This window comes from Coniophora puteana (assembly GCF_000271625.1).
Source record: "Coniophora puteana RWD-64-598 SS2 unplaced genomic scaffold CONPUscaffold_14, whole genome shotgun sequence".
NCBI classification, from domain to species: domain Eukaryota; kingdom Fungi; phylum Basidiomycota; class Agaricomycetes; order Boletales; family Coniophoraceae; genus Coniophora; species Coniophora puteana.
This window is the reverse complement of record NW_006913066.1, coordinates 1,070,976-1,088,762: the sequence shown is the minus strand read 5'-3', so window position 1 is coordinate 1,088,762 and position 17,787 is coordinate 1,070,976. Positions and strand designations below refer to the sequence as shown.

The following is a 17,787-nucleotide window of genomic DNA, read 5'->3' as shown; positions in this document are numbered from 1 at the left end:
CTGATTTTGGGTAAGTGCAAGTGGTTCGCTTAAAGTTACATTCACTCTCGGTAAGTTCCCCGCTCAGCCTAGTTACTATTTGCTGATCTTGGTCACTCCGACAGTGAACTATATCTGTCTTATATTTACCCTGTGCGAATAATCTACTGTTAGCACGGCAATTTTCTCGCTACTTTTCTCGCTGCAGAAGGCTCCCACCACGACGCCGATATAACAAGCGTACACAGATTTGTACCTCTCAAACCCATTTCGGCGTTGTCGGTAAGTCTCTTTTCCGTCAAAAAGTACCTCATCTCTCTCACAACCGTCACACCCATACGCCTTCGTTGTCGTAGTGTCTACATATCCATAGGTGTTGTTTCGGCACTAGCTTAATAGCCATCAGAGAAAAGGCGTATAAAACCAGGCAAAATCCACTCGACGCCGTTCATTCTTCTTCCACACCATGTCTTGGAGCACATCTCTTGTTTCCATGCTTTTAGACTGGAGCGTTTATGGATCAGGCGTCATCGCTGCCGCAGTCGTTGCATGTGCTTTCTTTCTCGTAACCTCGAAGCATCAGGGCCTCTCTCTCCCTCCCAGTCCACCTGGCGCCCACTGGTTCAAGGGTCACTCAATGCCATATGACTAGTAAGTTGTCCATCCTATCGATCACACACGTTGAGTGTACCCGGTTTAATATTGTGATCACAGCTCCTTCCTGCAAGTAACACGATGGGTCGAGGAACTTGGCCCAATCATCACACTCAAGCAACACCGGCAAAATGTCGTCATCATTGGACGCTATCAAGCTGCCGTCGACATCATGGAGAAGCAAGGCGCCTTATCTGTCGATAGGCCACGGAGCATAGCCGCGGGGGAGATTTTGTCGGGAGGCCTTCGTCTGCTATTTACGTCGGCTGGACCGAGATTCAAGAAGATGCGCAAGTAAGTGTCAAGCGCTTATCCTAATAAATATACGATGCTCATGCGGTTGAGACAGGGCACTTCATTCGCACCTGCAGCCAAAGGCAGCCGAGAGATATCAGCCAATCCAGTTGGCGCACGCGCGCAACATGGTCATCCACCTTCTCGATACGCCCGAAGACTTTCAACTGCATGCCCAAACGTAAGCATCGTCTTTCAGCTTTTGCAAAGCAAGACTTCAACACTCCATTACAGGTACGCAGCGTCTGTCATTCTCCAGATATCCTACGGCAAAACATCGCCAACCTCCGCGCTCGATCCTGATGTCCAAGGAGTACAGCGTGCGATGAACAATATACGCAAAGCGCTGCAACCTGGCGCTTATCTTGTCGAGTCTTATTCGTTTTTGAAATATGTTCCGTGGTACGCTTCTGACTTGAAGGAAGCGCACAAAGAAGACGCTGAACTATACATGCGCCAATTGGACCGCGTGAAGAGTCAGATGGTCAGTGGTGATATCCGCACGCCGAATCATACTCATTCCATGCCTATAGGCGAGCGGCGATGCAGAGCCATCTTTCAGCAAGTTCCTATTAGAGAACCAGGCTGAGGTTAACCTCACGGAGAAAGAAATGGCGTTTCTCACAGGAGGCTTCTTCACCGCTGGCTCAGATACGGTATATTGCATGCGTTTCTTCGAACAATTCACAGCTTATGTGTCTTCTGTAGACTTCGCTTGGTATCTGCATCATCCTAATGTGTGCAGCGCTACATCCCGAGGCGCAGACTGCGGTTCACGAAGAAATAGATGCTATCATCGGGAAGGATAGGCGTTAGTATTCTAAAATGCTCTTCTTTGTTATTGGAGTTTCACAGCTCTACAGCTCCAACGTTCGAAGACCATGATTCTTTGCCACAGCTTAGGGCGTTCATCGCGGAGACTATGCGGTGGCGACCTATAATACCGCCCGGCTTACCGCATAGGACCACCGAAGATATTTTCTGGGCAAGCCCTCGGCATATTCCCTTCGGTAAACTCGAATCTAATCCATAAACAGGGGGGCTACTGCATTCCCGCAGGAACAACGTTGTTCGGTCATCACTGGTGAGTCGACACAGCCTCAGTCTAAGCCTGGAAAGTAGACTCACAAGTTTTGGTATAGGGCAATCTCACGAGACCCCGACACCTTCCCCGACCCCGATACTTTTGAACCTCAGCGCTGGATAACCGGCGAAGGTCACTTTCGAGACGATCTCAAGTTCTTTCCCTATGGGTTCGGGAGGAGGTAATGTTATCTCATCACGTCATCTCCCTCTCAACCTAACTTTTGCTACGTCAGGGCCTGTCCAGGGTTGCACATTGCGAACCGCTCTTTGTTCATCACTGCCCTCCTCATATTATGGAGCTTCCGTCTCTCCATGCGATCACCGTCAGGCAATGTATTCGCATACTCGCGAGGATTCATTCCGCGCGAGCGGGCATTTGATATTAAATTTGAGCCGACTCGGAGAATGGACAGGATGGAGCTACGAGCGGCTGTGAAAAGCTATTGAGATACACTGTAAGGTTTAAATTTAAGTACCGAGTGCAGCGTAGGAATATTGAATCCATGTCGTACCGAAGCTACTGCAGTACAGTTGACTGTAGTACTTACCCGAGTTGCGGCAATGCTCAGCCGATCAGATAACGAAATTTCAGCCAATCATAACGTAATTATGGATTTGTCTCTACCCAATATTCAAGGCGTGAGAAATGTAGCAGAGTACTTGCTTTTATACTACTTCTCAGCCTACAACGAAGTAATCATGAAAGCTGAGGTAGCTTTGCTCACCTCATTATTTGAGATGATTATACAATAATAATGGCACTGTTATTAAGAAATTGTTGCAATGTAATGTGCTCGATCCACGGTTATATTGACGCTCGCGCCAATCGGGCAACTCTGGTGTCTTCGCCGGCGCGCCTGGATCCTGCTATGGCTGTACTCGGCATAAGCCAATTTGATCCCGCGTGAGGTCAACGCAGCCTATATAAGAACGACTAGTACTGGTCTTAGAGCTCTGGGAGCATTTAAAACCACACCCTAAGGTTAAATAACGAGTCACGTTTTTGTGCAGTGTCTTGAAGGTGGAACCAACGGGTATCACAAGTAACTGGAGTGAAATGCTGTCTCATGACTCGCACTGGCGGAATATGGAGTATGAGAATGGTACCAGCCTCAGTGTTTGACATCTAATCTTTGGCATACCTTCATTTCATGCAGACAGCAACGAGGCATAGCGCTAGGAGGTATTTCAAAAAGGGGGTTGAGACGCTGGGAGTACCCACCGCCGATACCTTATAATGTGGATTACTGTCTGCATAAATCGTTACGTGCCCAATACGTGCCGGTCCCTCTATCAAACTTCTAGTGTGCTAAATATGGGACGATATCCGTTCTTGTATTGCATTACGTCTGACGTGTACAGGCATCCTTCACCTCCTCGGAGTGGAGAAGTGGCTACACCTTACTCGAAAGCACCTTGGACTCCATCAGTCAAATATCAGAGCCCGAGCAGCGGCGCTGCGACTGTTAAAATGTACATATTGCATGCATACAGGGGCCACTGCCTTCGACGTCGATTAATACTCGGCAGTGGCATAACTCGCAAACCAATACTCCCGTGACGTTCAACATTGTGATGGGAATTTTGTCGTGAGGCGGCGCAGCTTGAATACCCGAGGACGTTCATGCGTTTATATCTAACGTGGAAGTTGGAGAAAATAGCAAAATGTCCATCAAAGTTAAACTGCGATGCATGTTCTTCTCGAACGATTGAGCCTTTACCGGTGATCGTTGACTTCCTGTTCGCTTCCCTGAGATTAAAAAGGCGCTCTTTAATATACGCATCATAACCTTACTTAGCCATATGGATCTCTCGACGCTCCAACGAGCTTTGTAGGCGATGACATTGATGAGAGGTCCCTCTAAGGGGTCGAGAATCAGGGAGCCCTGGCCTTTTTGGGACCTCTTCCACAATGTTCTCACGTCGCGAAAACTATATATATTGTGGGTGTTGAGGTTCTCTAGGTATTCCCGTATCCTTCAAAGACATATCCTCCGGACCATGAATTCGGACTCAGCTCTTATCTCGCTCGCTGAAGAGCAAAATTTTATTCCGAACTTAGCCAGATGTACGTTTCTTCGGGGTATTCTCCATTCTATCAACTCAGCATGATTTAGTCTCCGGGGTCACAGTAGTGATTTACAGCTATAGTGAGTGACCTTATGCTTCTACATCCTTCTATTCAGATAGTGCTTGATATATTTCACATGGGTCCAGTGATAAGCATCGAAGATGAGGTGTGTCGAATTCTCATGATTTAGCGAACGTATGGACGCCTGGAACTCGTTCAAACAGGTGGAGCTCCTTTGTGTCAGTATTTATACCTATTCCCTTGGACTGTGACACTGATGCGTCAAGTCTTCAGTCTACTAGTAGGAAGAACTTCAAGATGGCGCTTGTCTACGCTGGGGTGAGCAGTCCTCAGTCTGTTATGATCTTTGCCAACCTATGTTCACTTAAGCTTCGTTATGGTGGTATATTTTGGTCAATGTGGGTCTGTTTCTGTTTCAATGTAATTTGAGGCATGGGAATCTAATATCCAAATTCGAATCGTTCAATATGATTCATTCCAGTATTGACTGTGGTGCGTCTACTTATCTCTTTAACGTGTACTTGGACACAATTTGCACTGTAGTTCAAAAATTCGGTTTTATTATCTCTACCCAAGTATGTGGTCAAAGAATGTTTGGATGACGCGATTCACTTACCATACATATTTTCCATTCAAGACGTATGTCCCAATCCATATGTCAAAATGAGTTATGATTGTTGACAGGTAGATAGGTGTCAGTGAACGGGTTCATTCATTTGCTTGTATCTGACCAGCCTTGCAATTATATAGGGAACAAGATCAATGTTTTGAACGAAGTTTCATCGTGGATTATAATATTCTTACTGCAAGGTTCGTGAGGCTCATTTCTGCTCATGTGCTCTTGATGATTACGATATTAAATAGGGATGATGGCATTGCGAGTTTACATACTCTTCGGAAAGTCTCGGCGCCTCAAACTTGCCTTGGGAATCACCTTCGCCACCGTACAATGCATCAATATTCTAAATGGGCTCATTTGGGTCGTGGACACCATAAGGTTCTCGCCTGAGCTGTCAGACAGAATAAAGATTGTTACAACCCCTCTGGTTGATTGGGCAGTTCTCCTCTTCGAAGTCATTATGTGCATCATGATTCTGTACTACACCGCTGTCCACCTCAAAGACAGCTGCGTTACGCTACGGACACGAACAATTGGTCGTCTGGCTACAGCACTAATCAGGGGAAACATGATCTACTTTCTTGTGTGAGTACCAAAGTTTCTACGTTCACTTCTATGACAAAAACGTTGCACATCATAGCGCGGTATTCATCTTTTCTTTCACAGCAATACAGCAGCGAGCTCCATCGATAGACCGGGTGAGCGAGTTGCTTTGTATCTTTGCATCCGATTCTGACTTGGCCCGAATTGTGTTATGACATCAAGTTCGAGGGTTTATATCAGATATCATTCACTAATATGAAGTATGTGCTCTACGGAATGATTGGGCCATGGATGATGCTTGATATTCGTCAAGAGCATGAGAGAGATGTGCAGGGTTCCAACCTAACTGATTTGCCGACGTTGCAATTTGCCACTGTGTCGGGAATCGAGGACGGAAGTTAGGACGGGAGAAGGGAATCAACATCGGCGGAGCAAAGGAGAAGCACTCAGGCGGAAAGCAGGAAAAGGGATGCAGCGATATATTAGAGAGAGCGCTCGCCGTGGAGATGCCCCCACTCACTAGTACTATAGCGTCCTGGGGTCATACGTTAATATACTCCAGTTTGTGACACAGTGCAATATGCACAGGATAGAGCGGCAGCTATACGTGCTACCAAAACATAAAAAACGTGCTAGAATGGTAGCTTTCATGTTGGATAACATTCACCACATTTAAATATGTTTCATTCGGGGTTGTAGGACCACGGATGGTGACTGCGGTTAGGCGAGAACATGACCAAGATGTGCAAGCTGCAAATACAGCTGATATATCTGCGTCAATGGTCTTCGCTAGCCACCATCGTACACATAGATTGGGTTGAAGGAGCCTAATCTGGCCACATATAGTTCTCGGTAGCGTTGCATAATAATACAAACCAGATCAAGGGGTATAGACCACAATCACATTCAGTTAGATTGAGGATGTCAGATTATCCGGCTACCGAGCCCATTACCTCACGGAGCCTGGAAGCCTAGGAGACGAGTGTTTGGATCTCAGGAAATCTCTTTTGCTTATCCGGGTCCAGCCTCTCACGGGATTCTCTACGAAATATTCTCGAGATTTGCCATAGCATCCGGGACTCTGTCATCGTGCATCTGTACGTTGATTTTTCTTTGTATACAAAAATCAATGTACGCGTGGGTGATCTTTATGCCGAACGTCCTGTGATGGATCACTCGAACTCTCTAACGAGAGGGCTTTTTTAAGCCAATCTTCCAGCAGAGCCTGCATACGTGACATTGACTTGGCAGTGTATCCTTGCCTTGTCTTCATTTTCATTGTCAGTGTTAGTCGTCCCAGCCATTAGTTATATATAGTACTCCTTGGATTAGACGATCTCCTCACTATCCCCAGCGTAATGCCTATGTAATCCATAGCTCCTGATTATACGTCAAGAAAGCCGGATTCTATGCCTACAAGTATACTGTATGTAGCATAGACTTGTCGAGTATCAAAGGTTCATCACCAGCAAAATGAATAAGTATCGGCGTGGTCGGAACTCTACTCCATGATTTCCCCGTCTCTGTTCGTAGTGTACCTGGTTCAGTATCAGAGTCGTCCTTAAGCAACCATCCAATCAGGGGCGAGAAAATCGCTAATGAAACTTCTGCTTCACCGCTGGCCCTGATAAACGTATGACCTGTGACGCCGAGGGCGAATTTAAATCCTCCTACAATCAGAACCAACATGTCCAAAAGTTCGCCCAGCATCGTTGCGGTAAATATCAGGGCGGGGAAAGAAGTCTGAGGGTCGTTGAACGAGAAAGTAACGGTGTTTTCTTCGCGACACGACTCCAAGGAGTTCAGAGGTAAGACGATTAGAGGAACACGTAGACCCATGCTTGTGAGCGCAATATTCAATTTGCACACGTTCTTCGGATTCCGCGTTAAACGGGTTTGATAGCTCGCTGGTGATGCAGGCATGCATTCTGTTGAGTGGTTCTTCGCCGGTAAACCGCCCCAGTTGAGAACAGAAGAGTCGCTTCCAGATAGCATGATGGCTTCGACGAGACGGCAGAATGCCCGATCAAGACCCTCTCCGTATGCCGTTGATATCGAGACGTCGAAAATTCCCATGAGTGAGTATGCTGCATCCTCCTGCCTTGTGACCTCCCGCTTTGCCGCCCACGTCATACGCTGGTCGACTTCCCGGGGAGATGGTTCGAACTTCACCAGCTCTTGTACAGGTATTCCCGTCGCTTCTGATACTATATCAAAGACTTCGCTGAGTGGAGATGGATCCTTATCATCCGCTACCAAAGATGGAGTGAGACGGTCCCACTCCTTATTATAAAACAGGACTCGTTCCGGAGCTAAAAGCTCCTGTAGAGTCCAACCTCTTCGGAACCACTCATCTCCAGCCATGTCCGCTAATGACATAGTCTGTTCGAGGTAAATAATGCAGAGGGTCGAGTTTCTATACCATTTGAACATGGACCGAATAGACTCGTCGAGCTCTGCGCTGCTGGATTTGTCAATGCAGCACGTGTCGATCCACGCAAATTGCATTCCGTGGAGCACTGCCTCGAGGCAGAAGCTGACCAGTTTGGTCCACCCAGCGCCTTTAAGACCACGTTGTTTCCGGAGGTCCTTGTATGAGAGTTCGTCGCGAGACCATCTATGTGAGAGAATGGCAAATTGGACTAGTTTTCTGATGATCTGGTTGGCTATGTAGTCGTCATCACAGGATGGAGGATAAGACTTGATCTCATCGAGTTGGAGGCGATCTATACGCCGGCTCACATGAGGCTGAAAATAATCCATCACCTCGTTACGGTTAACGAGCTTCAAACCTTCAATGTCGTTGCACTGGATGATGTGTATCGGTATGTCGTTATTGACATATCGCTTAAATTCTCGGCGGATGGCGTCCTTGTAGGGCTCCAAAGAAGTTCTTCCTGACCTGAAAACATGATAATTGCACGACCAAGGATAGTGAGAGTTCATGGACGCACTGGATCATTCTTTGTAAGTTGCGATGGGGGAGATGTTATGGTTGCCTTCGACCAGGAGGGCGTCAGTCGTGCTTCTTGATCGGCAACAACTGTAATGACACGTCTCGCCTGAGTGGCAGGTGCGAATGCAGCGAGGTGTTATGTTTCGAGGGTTACTCACAAGATACAACTTCAGTGCTCAATCGAGCGACTGACGACAAGGAGTGAGCTGCCTGACTTGATATGCGTGCCGGATGATTTTATTTTTGCCACAATGTTTGTTTGTACATGATTGTTTCCCTTGTTACATACAACACGCGTCACTCGCAAACTTAACCCTTTACCAGATCCTCCTTTGTTCGTTGTCAACACAGCTTCATCCTCAGAGTATACCGGCGCCTTTCAAACTTCCTACGACGACTATGGAAAACCGTCTCATCCTCCGAACCTCAATCAATGATCTGCCCACGGAAACTTTGATTGAAGTCTTTGACATTATTCAGGAATCGACCAAACATCCGACGCAGCCTTGGTACTACACGCCTCACGACCCTCGGAAGCTCTTTCCATGGGGGCCCGCAGCGGTTTGTGTCCGATGGTTTAACATCCTCACCGAGGATGACCACTACTGGCGACGGGTCGGGGAGTACGAAGATGGAGAAGACGCCGTGAGGCCCGGCATTACCATTCTCGTTGATCTTCCGACGGCGACGCCACCATACCTTCCCCAGCTCCTCGCAGCGTGCCCTCGAAAGGTCAAGACGGTGCAGCTCTTAACCTCCAGCCACTCAAATATCACCCCCGCACAAGAGCAGCGGCGCACCATGCATATCATGCGCACACTCCGTGACCTGAGCGTGTCTGGAGATTTGGACTGCTTCAACTACCAAGACAGCGCTCTCTTTCTCCTTCTCTCCTTCCGTTCGTCACTCGTCGCCGCTAGTCAGTTTATCGACGCCTCGTGGAACGACATCTCGGACGTCCGACTTCTGGGCCTTGTTGCGGCCAACGCTGATTTTACCGACCCGCTACGTATTGGCGGAGGCACTGTGCCGACATTTTCCCACCTTGTTGACATCGTGGTCGACGCAAGGAGCTTCATGAGCCTAGTGCCGTACTTCGAAGACTGGACAGCGGAAGCCGGAGGTCGGCGAGCAGGATACCCTCAGAGGGTTTCGTTAAGCGGGCGGACTCCCTATACAATAGTAATCCCAATCGGCGTTAGCATTGCAGCATACCTTCCATACCCTCCTGTTGCCGTATCGGGAGTACGGCGGCGAGAGTTCATGCGAGCTCTCGGGGATTTATCTAGCATGAGGAAGCTCGTCAATCTCACCCTCAAGGCTGTGCAGTTTGACGAGGACATCAACGAGCACGTCCAACCACCGATGCCACTCCTCGGACCCGATCGAAGAGATTCCCTTCTAGATGTCAAGACGTCATTATGTTTGAAGAACTCAGAATACGACAATGGCGCTCTGGTGGCTGATACCCTAGGACGTATCCGATATGCGACTTCGGAATTGTGTATTTCCAAGTGTGCACTCCCATCCGAGGAACTACTCGCTTCAGCCCTCATGCGCAGGGACTCGATGGTGGAACGATCGCCACGGACAGCGTACGGCTCGAAACTCACGCTCACTGACATCGACTCCGCCTCGCACGGGGACATGCGTCCCGTCCTCGCTCGGTGGTCCGGCCAAGAACTTCACATAACAGACTGCCCGCAGATTCCTGACGACGTCTTCGATGCCATGGCAGTTAAATCCGTGGAGGGCGCCCCAGATGTCGTAGAAGCGAGGGCAGAGCTAACGCAGCTCGATGCCGTAGAGTACACCACCGATGACGTGCTTAGAGCACACGATGACCCCGAGCACTGGGTGAACATGCATCGGAAGAAGATTGCCGAGCTGAAGAAACGAATCAAAGCCAGGGAGAGGGCCTTCGAGGACAGCGCTGTTTGTCCACGCTTACGCTCACTATATCTGTCGCGGTCTAATTTCTCATGGGATGCTCTGCGACGTATGCTTAAGACTCGTCATCGCATCCGCAACGTTATCGTGCACGATGGTCCACCAGTCTCCGAAGAGACTTGCGTCTGGTTCAAGAACCAATATTTCTCGTTTGAGGGACGTATGGACAACGAAACATTGTAAATTTACGACTACAAGGCTGTATGCAGTAACGTGCTCTTCTTGAACGATCATGTCTCACCGGAGAGTAAATGTGTGGGTTTGGCTGCGATATTATTCCACGACGTGCCTGTCTCTGCCTCTACCACCGCGGGGACCGACGCCGATCCTCGTCGGGACCCACCCGACAAGGAGATGACTGACCACCAGCTCAGTTTTTGACGCAGGACACAAGAAAGCCACTTCTAATACCTAGAATCCCGCCATGTTTAGGCGGCAAAAGTGATATCGTCCAGAGGAGGCGTGGTAAGAGGAAGAGAAAGGCGCAGACCCTTACTGCCGAGTGCCATATCCATATGACGTTTATCCCTTGTTCTTGGACCTTGATCTGTACATGTTCCTGACATCGCTTCGCTTTTGCATGACAGAAACGCTTGGATTAATAGAACGTGCGCACATATACAACGGAAAACCATCCACAAAGCTTTAAACAAAAACAGCAAAAGCGACGATTATAGCAGCATCCAAAAAGCAAATGGACGAGAGCAACCTGCAGAGGAGTAGGGGTACAGTCGACTGGAGAAGCAAGATCAATCGTGATATAAGATATGAGATGTGAGAAAAACAAGTGCGAGATGGAGTGGAGCCAGTTTCGAGACGATGAAGTGAGACGGGGTCAACCGTCAGCCGAGGAGTTTATGGATGGAAGTGACAATGGGATAGAATGGAGAGGCGAAAACATGAAACATGCACATGAGGTCTGACTGGATGCTCGATCTCGAGAGGTAAAGGGGAAATGCACTAAATCAACAATCCAAGATGAGCACACAAACCATAAAAGTAAAACAGCAGACGCACATCCAAGGACCAAAAACCCATGGCAACCCGACAATCCACAGCCCAACCTCACCGCTCGGGCCAAATAACCCTCCCCCGGCCAACGCGCAGACCAACCCTCACACCCACCCTCGGCCGACTCGGATCGACCTTATCTCCATCCGCATCCATCTCCCCATCCCCATCCCCATCCCCATCCACCTCGGTGGGGACGTCCGAGTACGCATCACCGTCCGCATTCAAATACCTCGCCCCAGATACACCATACGCGTTCGTATTCGTGCGCCACCGCGCCCTCGTCGGCGACCTCGAACGAGAAGGCGAGCGCGAAACGGTCCTCGATGCGCTATACCCATATCCGCCGCCGGACGAGGGCGGCACGACGTCCCCGTCCGCGTCGAGCCGCACACCCGCGGCGGTGTACCCCGGCCCCGACGCGTACGTCGTCTCGTCGTATGCGTGCATATACGTGTAGTCGGACGCGTACGTCGACGTCGCGCGCGGTACTGTTCTCGCCGCGGTTGCACGCGCACCAAAACCCACACGCGGCGTCGCTGGCGCTGGTACTGGTTCTGGTGCAGTGCCTGTGCCATTGAGCCGGGCGCGATACGGGTACGAATACGGGTACGCGAACTCGCGCGCGGGCGACGCAGTGCGCGGGAGGAGAACGTCGCCGTATTCGCTCGGGGAAGCCGTGATCCCGCGGTCGAGCAAGGACGTCGGTCCACCCGCCCCGACCCCGTTGACACCAGGACTGGCACCAACGCTGGGTCCAGAACCAACGCCGGAGACGGGCATGGGATCGGAGACCGCAGGGACAGGGACAGGCGCAGGCTCGCGCAGCTCGACGCTCCGCCTGATGATCAGCGTCGACGAGCGAGGTGGGGTCGGGGCGGGAAGAGGGCGGCGGGCAGGCGAGGATGAGCGACCGGGACTATCCCTTCGTTCGCGTTCGCGCCCCGCATCTCGGTTGTCTCGTCGACGAAACGGCTCGCGCCACGAGACGCCGGCGCCCATCTCTGGCTCGGTGGTTCTTGATCCTAATTCTGGTTCGAGCTCGAGGTCGCTCATGTCGCTTGCGCTGTCGACGCGCGGCCAGAACGGTAGTGCCTGCGACCGGTCGCGCGATGTCGACGCCCGTCTAGGATCGGGAGCAGGCGCAGAATTGGAAGGACTGCGCATGCGCTGAACGACCAGCTCACTCCATCGTTCGCGGTCCAAGTTTGAGTCTGGTTCTTGCTCTGCGCTATTCTCCCAAGCTGGTCTGTCTCCGTTTTCGCTCTCAACTCCACCTCCACCTCCGTCGGCGCCGGGTGGCGGATTTGTATTGGTGTAAGGCAGCGCGAGTGTCGATGCGTCCGTGACACGCTCCACAACAGCCCGAATGGCGAGCGGCGTCGGCTCAAGCGGAACACCGACAAGCGCACCCGTCGAAGAGCCAACCGAATTGGTACGCGATCGATCAGAGAACGCCTCTGAGCGTACATCTTCGAGGCGATGATCACGACTGTCCTCTGGCCGGCGCATGAACCGTTGCAGCACATCCGGGGGGATAATCGGCGTCCTGTCTTCGTCGTCGGCGCCCTCCCGCCTCGGCTCTTCCACCTGCCCTCTAGCCGACTCCCCAAACTCCATCGAGCCGCGCCTGGACAAGCTCCCAACGATAACCGTCCCGTTCGGTCCCCGCGCGCCGATCTCAAGATCAGGACTCGACCTCGCCGAGCGAACGCGATACTCCCTCCCGCGCTCCTGCAGGTCGGGAATGATGATCGTCCCGTTACTCCCCACACTCCTGCTCCTCGCTCGCCCACCCCCCCTCTCTCCCAGCCCATCTCCGACCCCATCCGCTTCTGCACCCACCCAGTCGCCCACCCGCCTCCGCCTCCCATACGTCGTCCCAATCCTCCCCCGATACACCGTCCCACCATACACACTACTCCGCCCACTCCTATCCCCCGCCTCACCCGACACCCCAGCCCCACCCGCTACCCCAGCCGCATCCTCACCCTCGCCCTCGGGCACACCACCACCCCCACGCTCAAAATCACTGCGCGGCGTATACCAGCTCTCGTACCCGCCATAGCTGTCCCCCGACGCATAGCGCAGCAGCTCAGGCGCCGTATACTCCGACGTGAACCCCCACCCGCCCGCGGGCGCCGACGCGCGCAGTCCCGCCCCTACTCCGGCACCCGCACCCACACCCGCGCCCGCAGCTGCCCACGACGACATCGGCGTTGACGGGGTCTGCAATGCCGTCGGGAAGTCGAGAGACGGGTAGGACGAGACAGAGCGCGCGAGGAAGGTGTAGATGTACTGCGGGCGGGACCGCGCCTGCGCCTGCGCCTGAGTTTGGGTCTGGGTCTGGCGCGATTCCCCTGTTTGCTGTGTGTTGGATGTACTCCATCCGCCACCGAGCGTCGGTGTCGGTGTCGCCTGCGCATCGTCGCCGTCGCCGTCGCCGTCGGGGGACTGTGCGCCCGACGACGTCGGGAAATACGGTATGTTCGTCACGCGATGCGCGAGCTCCGGCCGCGTCGACGTTGAGGAGACCGTCGATGAGGAGGAGGAAGAAGGCGACGGCGATGGCGCTCTTGCATGCCAATACTCTGGTCCCTCCGGTGCGCGAATGCGCCTCGCCCCGTGCGTCGTGCTCCCGGGTGTACGCCGCGCAGCGCTCGCGAAGAGGCCTTCGCTCGCTGCTTGGCACGGGCGGTAGCGCGTGCCGATGACGTTGCCACTGGTAAGCAGCAACGGTTGTTAGGAATGGGAAAGATGACAGTATAAAAGGAGGGACGCACCAGATCACGCAAGCCACTCCTTCTCGTATACACCCACAGGCGCTCCTCACGCGCCCCAAGCCCCCAACCGCACGGCGTCCACTGCCTGCGCCAGCGTGCGCACTTCCGACGCCACCGACGGCGGAGGTCGCAGCGGCCCGGGCAACCCACACTCCCGCACGCGTGCGCGGCGCAGCTGCGACGTGCAGTACCGCGCCACAGCCTGTGCTCCTAGCTCTCTTCGTGCGTGTGTGCGATGATGTCGAAGCCGTCGATGACGAAGGCACCTGGTCCGGAAGGATAGCAGGCACAAACGGCCCCCTTTTCTTCCCCCACCCATGCACACTCGCGAACGTGTCCGTGTCCTCGAGCTCTTCCGCCTCTGCCGCAGGGAGCGGTCCGCCGCATGTGAGCGTGTACGTGTAGCTGTCGTCCGGCGCAGGCATGGGGGGCGCCTGCGCTGCCATGTCAAACGCCGCGTCCGCGTCCGCATCTCCCTCTGGCTCGAGGGCGTACGTGAGATCCAGACCTGGGAACACCGGGCTGTACGCAGGATTGATGGTGGACGGGTCCAGCTCCGGATTGGGATCGTACAGCTCCCCGTCGGGGTCATCGTTGGGTAGACCACCGGTGAGGTTGTACGGGACCGCGTCGTAATCGACGTCGTAGTCGTAGTTGAAGAACGCACTCGCACTCCCCGCCGTTCCGCCGCGCTCCCTCTCGCGCTCGAACGGGAGCCAGGTCGGCGAGCGCGACAACCCTCTATTGCCTCCGCCTCCTGACCCCGCGCCCGCGTCCGCCCCGGGCAAGCTCGACGCTGCAGGTGCATACGACGTCCGACGCCCTGGGATGCCCGGCCCCGAGCCAGCCGAAGAGCGCGACTCGCGATGGGCATGGTCGATGCGGAGGATGGCGCCGCGCCTGCGGAGGCGCGAGGCCTCGCCCGTGCGGACGAGGTCTGAGAGGACGAGCGAGTCGTCTGCGTCTTCGTCTGCGTAGCCTATGTCCGTTTCCACCTCTCCCTCTCTATCCTCTTCTCCTCGTCTCTCTCTTTCCCGGTCCTCATCGGTCCTGTCTATGCCCTCGCTTCCTGGCACGCGCTCCCAAATCTCTCGCCCCGTCGCCCACTCGACTTCGCGGATATGCCGACGCCGTCTCGGGCTTCCACCGCCACTGGACGATCCGAGAGGTGCTGACGACGATGATGCATCGCCAGAGTCGGCGGTGGCACGGTCATAGACGACCGAGTTGGAGTTGCGGTAGCGGTATCGCTGTGGCATGGTGGTCGTATGCGCGTGGAAGATGCGTCAAAGTATCGATAGGAGTGTATCGTGCGTCGTCGTATGAGGTGTCGTAGCGTGCCACAGATCTTTGCAAGACCCTTTTCGTTACGTAGTTCGTTGTTGTGATAGATGCGTCAAAGATGATGAACGATGACTAAGATGTGTAATTTCGTCAAACGTGACTTGTGTTTGTATCAAGAGCTGGGCCGTTATCTGTCGTGTCGTGCGTGCGTGCCCTCTTGGATGGTGCCCAAAGGCAAGGCAAGAGCAGGAGAGCGTAAGAAAGGGAGAAAAGGGCGGTGGGCGAGGAAATGAAAGGCGAGAGCCAAAGATGTCCACGAGGCGCTGCGTCCCTTACGGCGGCTGGCCCGGCCTCGCAGGATTCCTCCTTCTATATCAGGCAATATTGCCGGTGACGGATGAGCTCCATTCGGCGATCGGGCACGTTGACGCCCACACTCGGCGTCTCTTGGCCGGCGACGGAAGCTTTTTTGGCCCGACAGCGACGGTCGAGAACGTTGTGCTGATGAACCTAGGCTCAAGCTCGCGCTCAGACATCATCTACTATATCATCAAACCTCCTCAGATGCGCAGACCATGCAAGACCTGCGTCACCCTATAAACCGCACGCCCTCTTGAGCCAAATACAAACGCCCGACCTCATGGCGTAAAACGTGACGTAGACATGAGCTATCAGCACAACTCAATCCTAGGTCTGCGACCCCTGCGGCCACCTGTAACGGTGCCGGGGGTTGATGTCGAGACGAGAGAAGCCGAAACGAGCGAGACGAGGAGTAATGGAATAGAACGAGTAGAATGGCAGCGAATACTGGCGTTGAGTAGACGAAGAGAAAACATACAAAACAATAGTACTTCTAACTAGCTACGGATGCGTGAGAATAAACGAGCGCCAACTATATAGTTAAGGCACGGGTGCGTCAAAACCCTCCGTGAGGGAAAGCTACCGGCCGCGACAACGTGAGCAATATGACTACGTAATTGTAACGGCCTGCACCGTTACATCATCCCCCTTCCAGCGTCGAACTTGAGGTGAGAAAGCGATGCTGGACGGCTATAGGTTGAGGCGATTGGCGGGGCGAGAGACACGACCAGAACGAAGTGTTGTTGACGAAGGCGGAACATAGAGCGTGCGAGGGTCTTCACGAAGCGGCGGTGGTGTCGGAGAGCGTGAGGTGGCGCGAGGGACTGCAGCACCATGGAGGGGGGCATCTGGGACAAGGGGAGCGAGCGTAGGAAGTGAAGGAGAAGTGGGGGAAGGTATCACCAAATAAGAGCGATCCAAAACAAGACGCGTTGGCCGAGGTGCGCGCGGGTGACGGCGGTGGAAGCGCTCGAGCAGCTCATCGGCCGTGCGTGGAATGTCGGAGAGCGGGATCCAAGCGTCTTCATCGGCAGGACGGTCGTGGTAGTGTACAAGGTACTCGTAACGGCGGCCAGTCTTGCGAGCATCGAGAATAGCGGCGACGTGCGTAGCGGGGTCGTCGTCAGCAAACAGCTCAAAGGGCTGAGGTTCTGCATGACCATGGAACTCAGTAGGATCTTTGTAGGGCTCAAGGAGGGAGATATGGAAAACGGGGTGAAGGCGAGACAAATAAGAAGGAAGACGTAGCTCGTATGCACGAGTGCCAACGGCACGAACAACAGGATAAGGGCCTAGTCGACGATGGTCGAGCTTGTTGGATGGCCGTGTGGTCTTGATGTTGCGACGCAAGAGCCAGACGAGTTGACCGGGTGTGAGATCCGGGGACGGATCACGATGCTGGTCGTATGCGCGTGACTGCACCTCTTGCGCATGGGTGAGCTCAGCGCGCAGCTCAGCGTGAATGCGTTTGAGTCGAGAGGCGAGGTCGGCAGCAGCTGGAACAGAAGAAGTGTCAGCGTCGGTGATACGAGGTTCGAAAACAGGGTGGAATCCAGTCATGGCAAAAAACGGCGTCTGCTTGGTGGACGCGTTTTCTGCGTTATTGAACGCGAACTCGGCGGCAGGTAAGTAGTCGACCCAGTCGTCTTGCTGGTATGAAACGTAAGCGCGGAGATACGTCTCGAGCGTCTGGTTTGTGCGTTCTGTGAGTCCGTCCGTCTGCGGGTGATAGGCGGTGGACTTGCGAGCGTCGATCTGCAACAAACGCGTGAGCTCTGACCAAAACTGAGAAATGAATACAGAACCGCGGTCGGATATAATCGACTCTGGGAGACCGTGGTAACGGAAAACGCGATCGAGGAATAGCCACGCCAACTCGGGGGATGTGATCGTCTCCTTGCACGGAATGAAGTGGGCGGCGCGAGTGAAGCGGTCGCACACAACCCAGATTGAGTCGTAACCATGCGAGACGGGGAGTTTGACGATGAAGTCCATGGAGATCGAGTTCCACGGGCGAGAGGGAATGTCGAGGGGTTGCAGCGGTCCGTAGGGGCGATGTCGAACTGCCTTGATGCGCGGGCAGACGTCGCATGCCTCAACGTAGTGGCGGACGAAGGTATAAACACCGGGCCAGGAATAATCGCGCTGAACGTTCTGCAACGTGCGCGTGCGTCCG

At 53.4% G+C, this 17,787-nt stretch overlaps 5 protein-coding genes across 5 annotated transcripts; 3 read left to right on the top strand and 2 right to left on the bottom strand.

Annotated features, from left to right (window-relative positions):
- Positions 1 to 472: 472 nt before the first annotated feature.
- Positions 473 to 2,460, top strand: CONPUDRAFT_64481 (cytochrome P450; the record flags this gene model as incomplete). Its single annotated transcript, XM_007775145.1, has 10 exons — positions 473 to 630; positions 694 to 927; positions 983 to 1,108; positions 1,162 to 1,411; positions 1,461 to 1,583; positions 1,636 to 1,738; positions 1,791 to 1,937; positions 1,987 to 2,011; positions 2,070 to 2,192; positions 2,247 to 2,460. 10 exons carry the CDS (start codon positions 473 to 475, stop codon positions 2,458 to 2,460), a joined length of 1,503 nt encoding a protein of 500 aa, XP_007773335.1.
- Positions 2,461 to 4,014: 1,554 nt separating this feature from the next.
- On the top strand, positions 4,015 to 5,669 carry CONPUDRAFT_76787 (uncharacterized protein; the record flags this gene model as incomplete). The annotated part of the gene is made up of 10 exons (XM_007775478.1): positions 4,015 to 4,081; positions 4,131 to 4,163; positions 4,231 to 4,250; positions 4,379 to 4,423; positions 4,475 to 4,503; positions 4,649 to 4,680; positions 4,856 to 4,915; positions 4,970 to 5,309; positions 5,391 to 5,422; positions 5,581 to 5,669. The coding sequence occupies 10 exons, from the start codon at positions 4,015 to 4,017 to the stop codon at positions 5,667 to 5,669; spliced, it is 747 nt and encodes a 248-aa protein (XP_007773668.1).
- A 1,554-nt stretch (positions 5,670 to 7,223) lies between these two features.
- CONPUDRAFT_64055 (HET-domain-containing protein) lies at positions 7,224 to 8,030 on the bottom strand (the record flags this gene model as incomplete). Its single annotated transcript, XM_007775120.1, has 1 exon — positions 7,224 to 8,030. A coding segment is annotated over one exon (807 nt), but the record flags the coding sequence as incomplete, so codon positions are not given.
- Positions 8,031 to 8,622: 592 nt separating this feature from the next.
- CONPUDRAFT_158472 (uncharacterized protein) lies at positions 8,623 to 10,356 on the top strand (the record flags this gene model as incomplete). The annotated part of the gene is made up of 1 exon (XM_007775477.1): positions 8,623 to 10,356. The coding sequence occupies one exon, from the start codon at positions 8,623 to 8,625 to the stop codon at positions 10,354 to 10,356; it is 1,734 nt and encodes a 577-aa protein (XP_007773667.1).
- Positions 10,357 to 10,757: 401 nt separating this feature from the next.
- CONPUDRAFT_146860 (uncharacterized protein) lies at positions 10,758 to 15,460 on the bottom strand. The gene is made up of 3 exons (XM_007775476.1): positions 13,968 to 15,460; positions 11,191 to 13,906; positions 10,758 to 11,133 (listed from the first exon to the last, which is right to left on the bottom strand). Exons 1-2 carry the CDS (start codon positions 15,224 to 15,226, stop codon positions 11,239 to 11,241), a joined length of 3,927 nt encoding a protein of 1,308 aa, XP_007773666.1. The 5' UTR covers positions 15,227 to 15,460; the 3' UTR covers positions 10,758 to 11,133; positions 11,191 to 11,238.
- Positions 15,461 to 17,787: the final 2,327 nt, after the last annotated feature.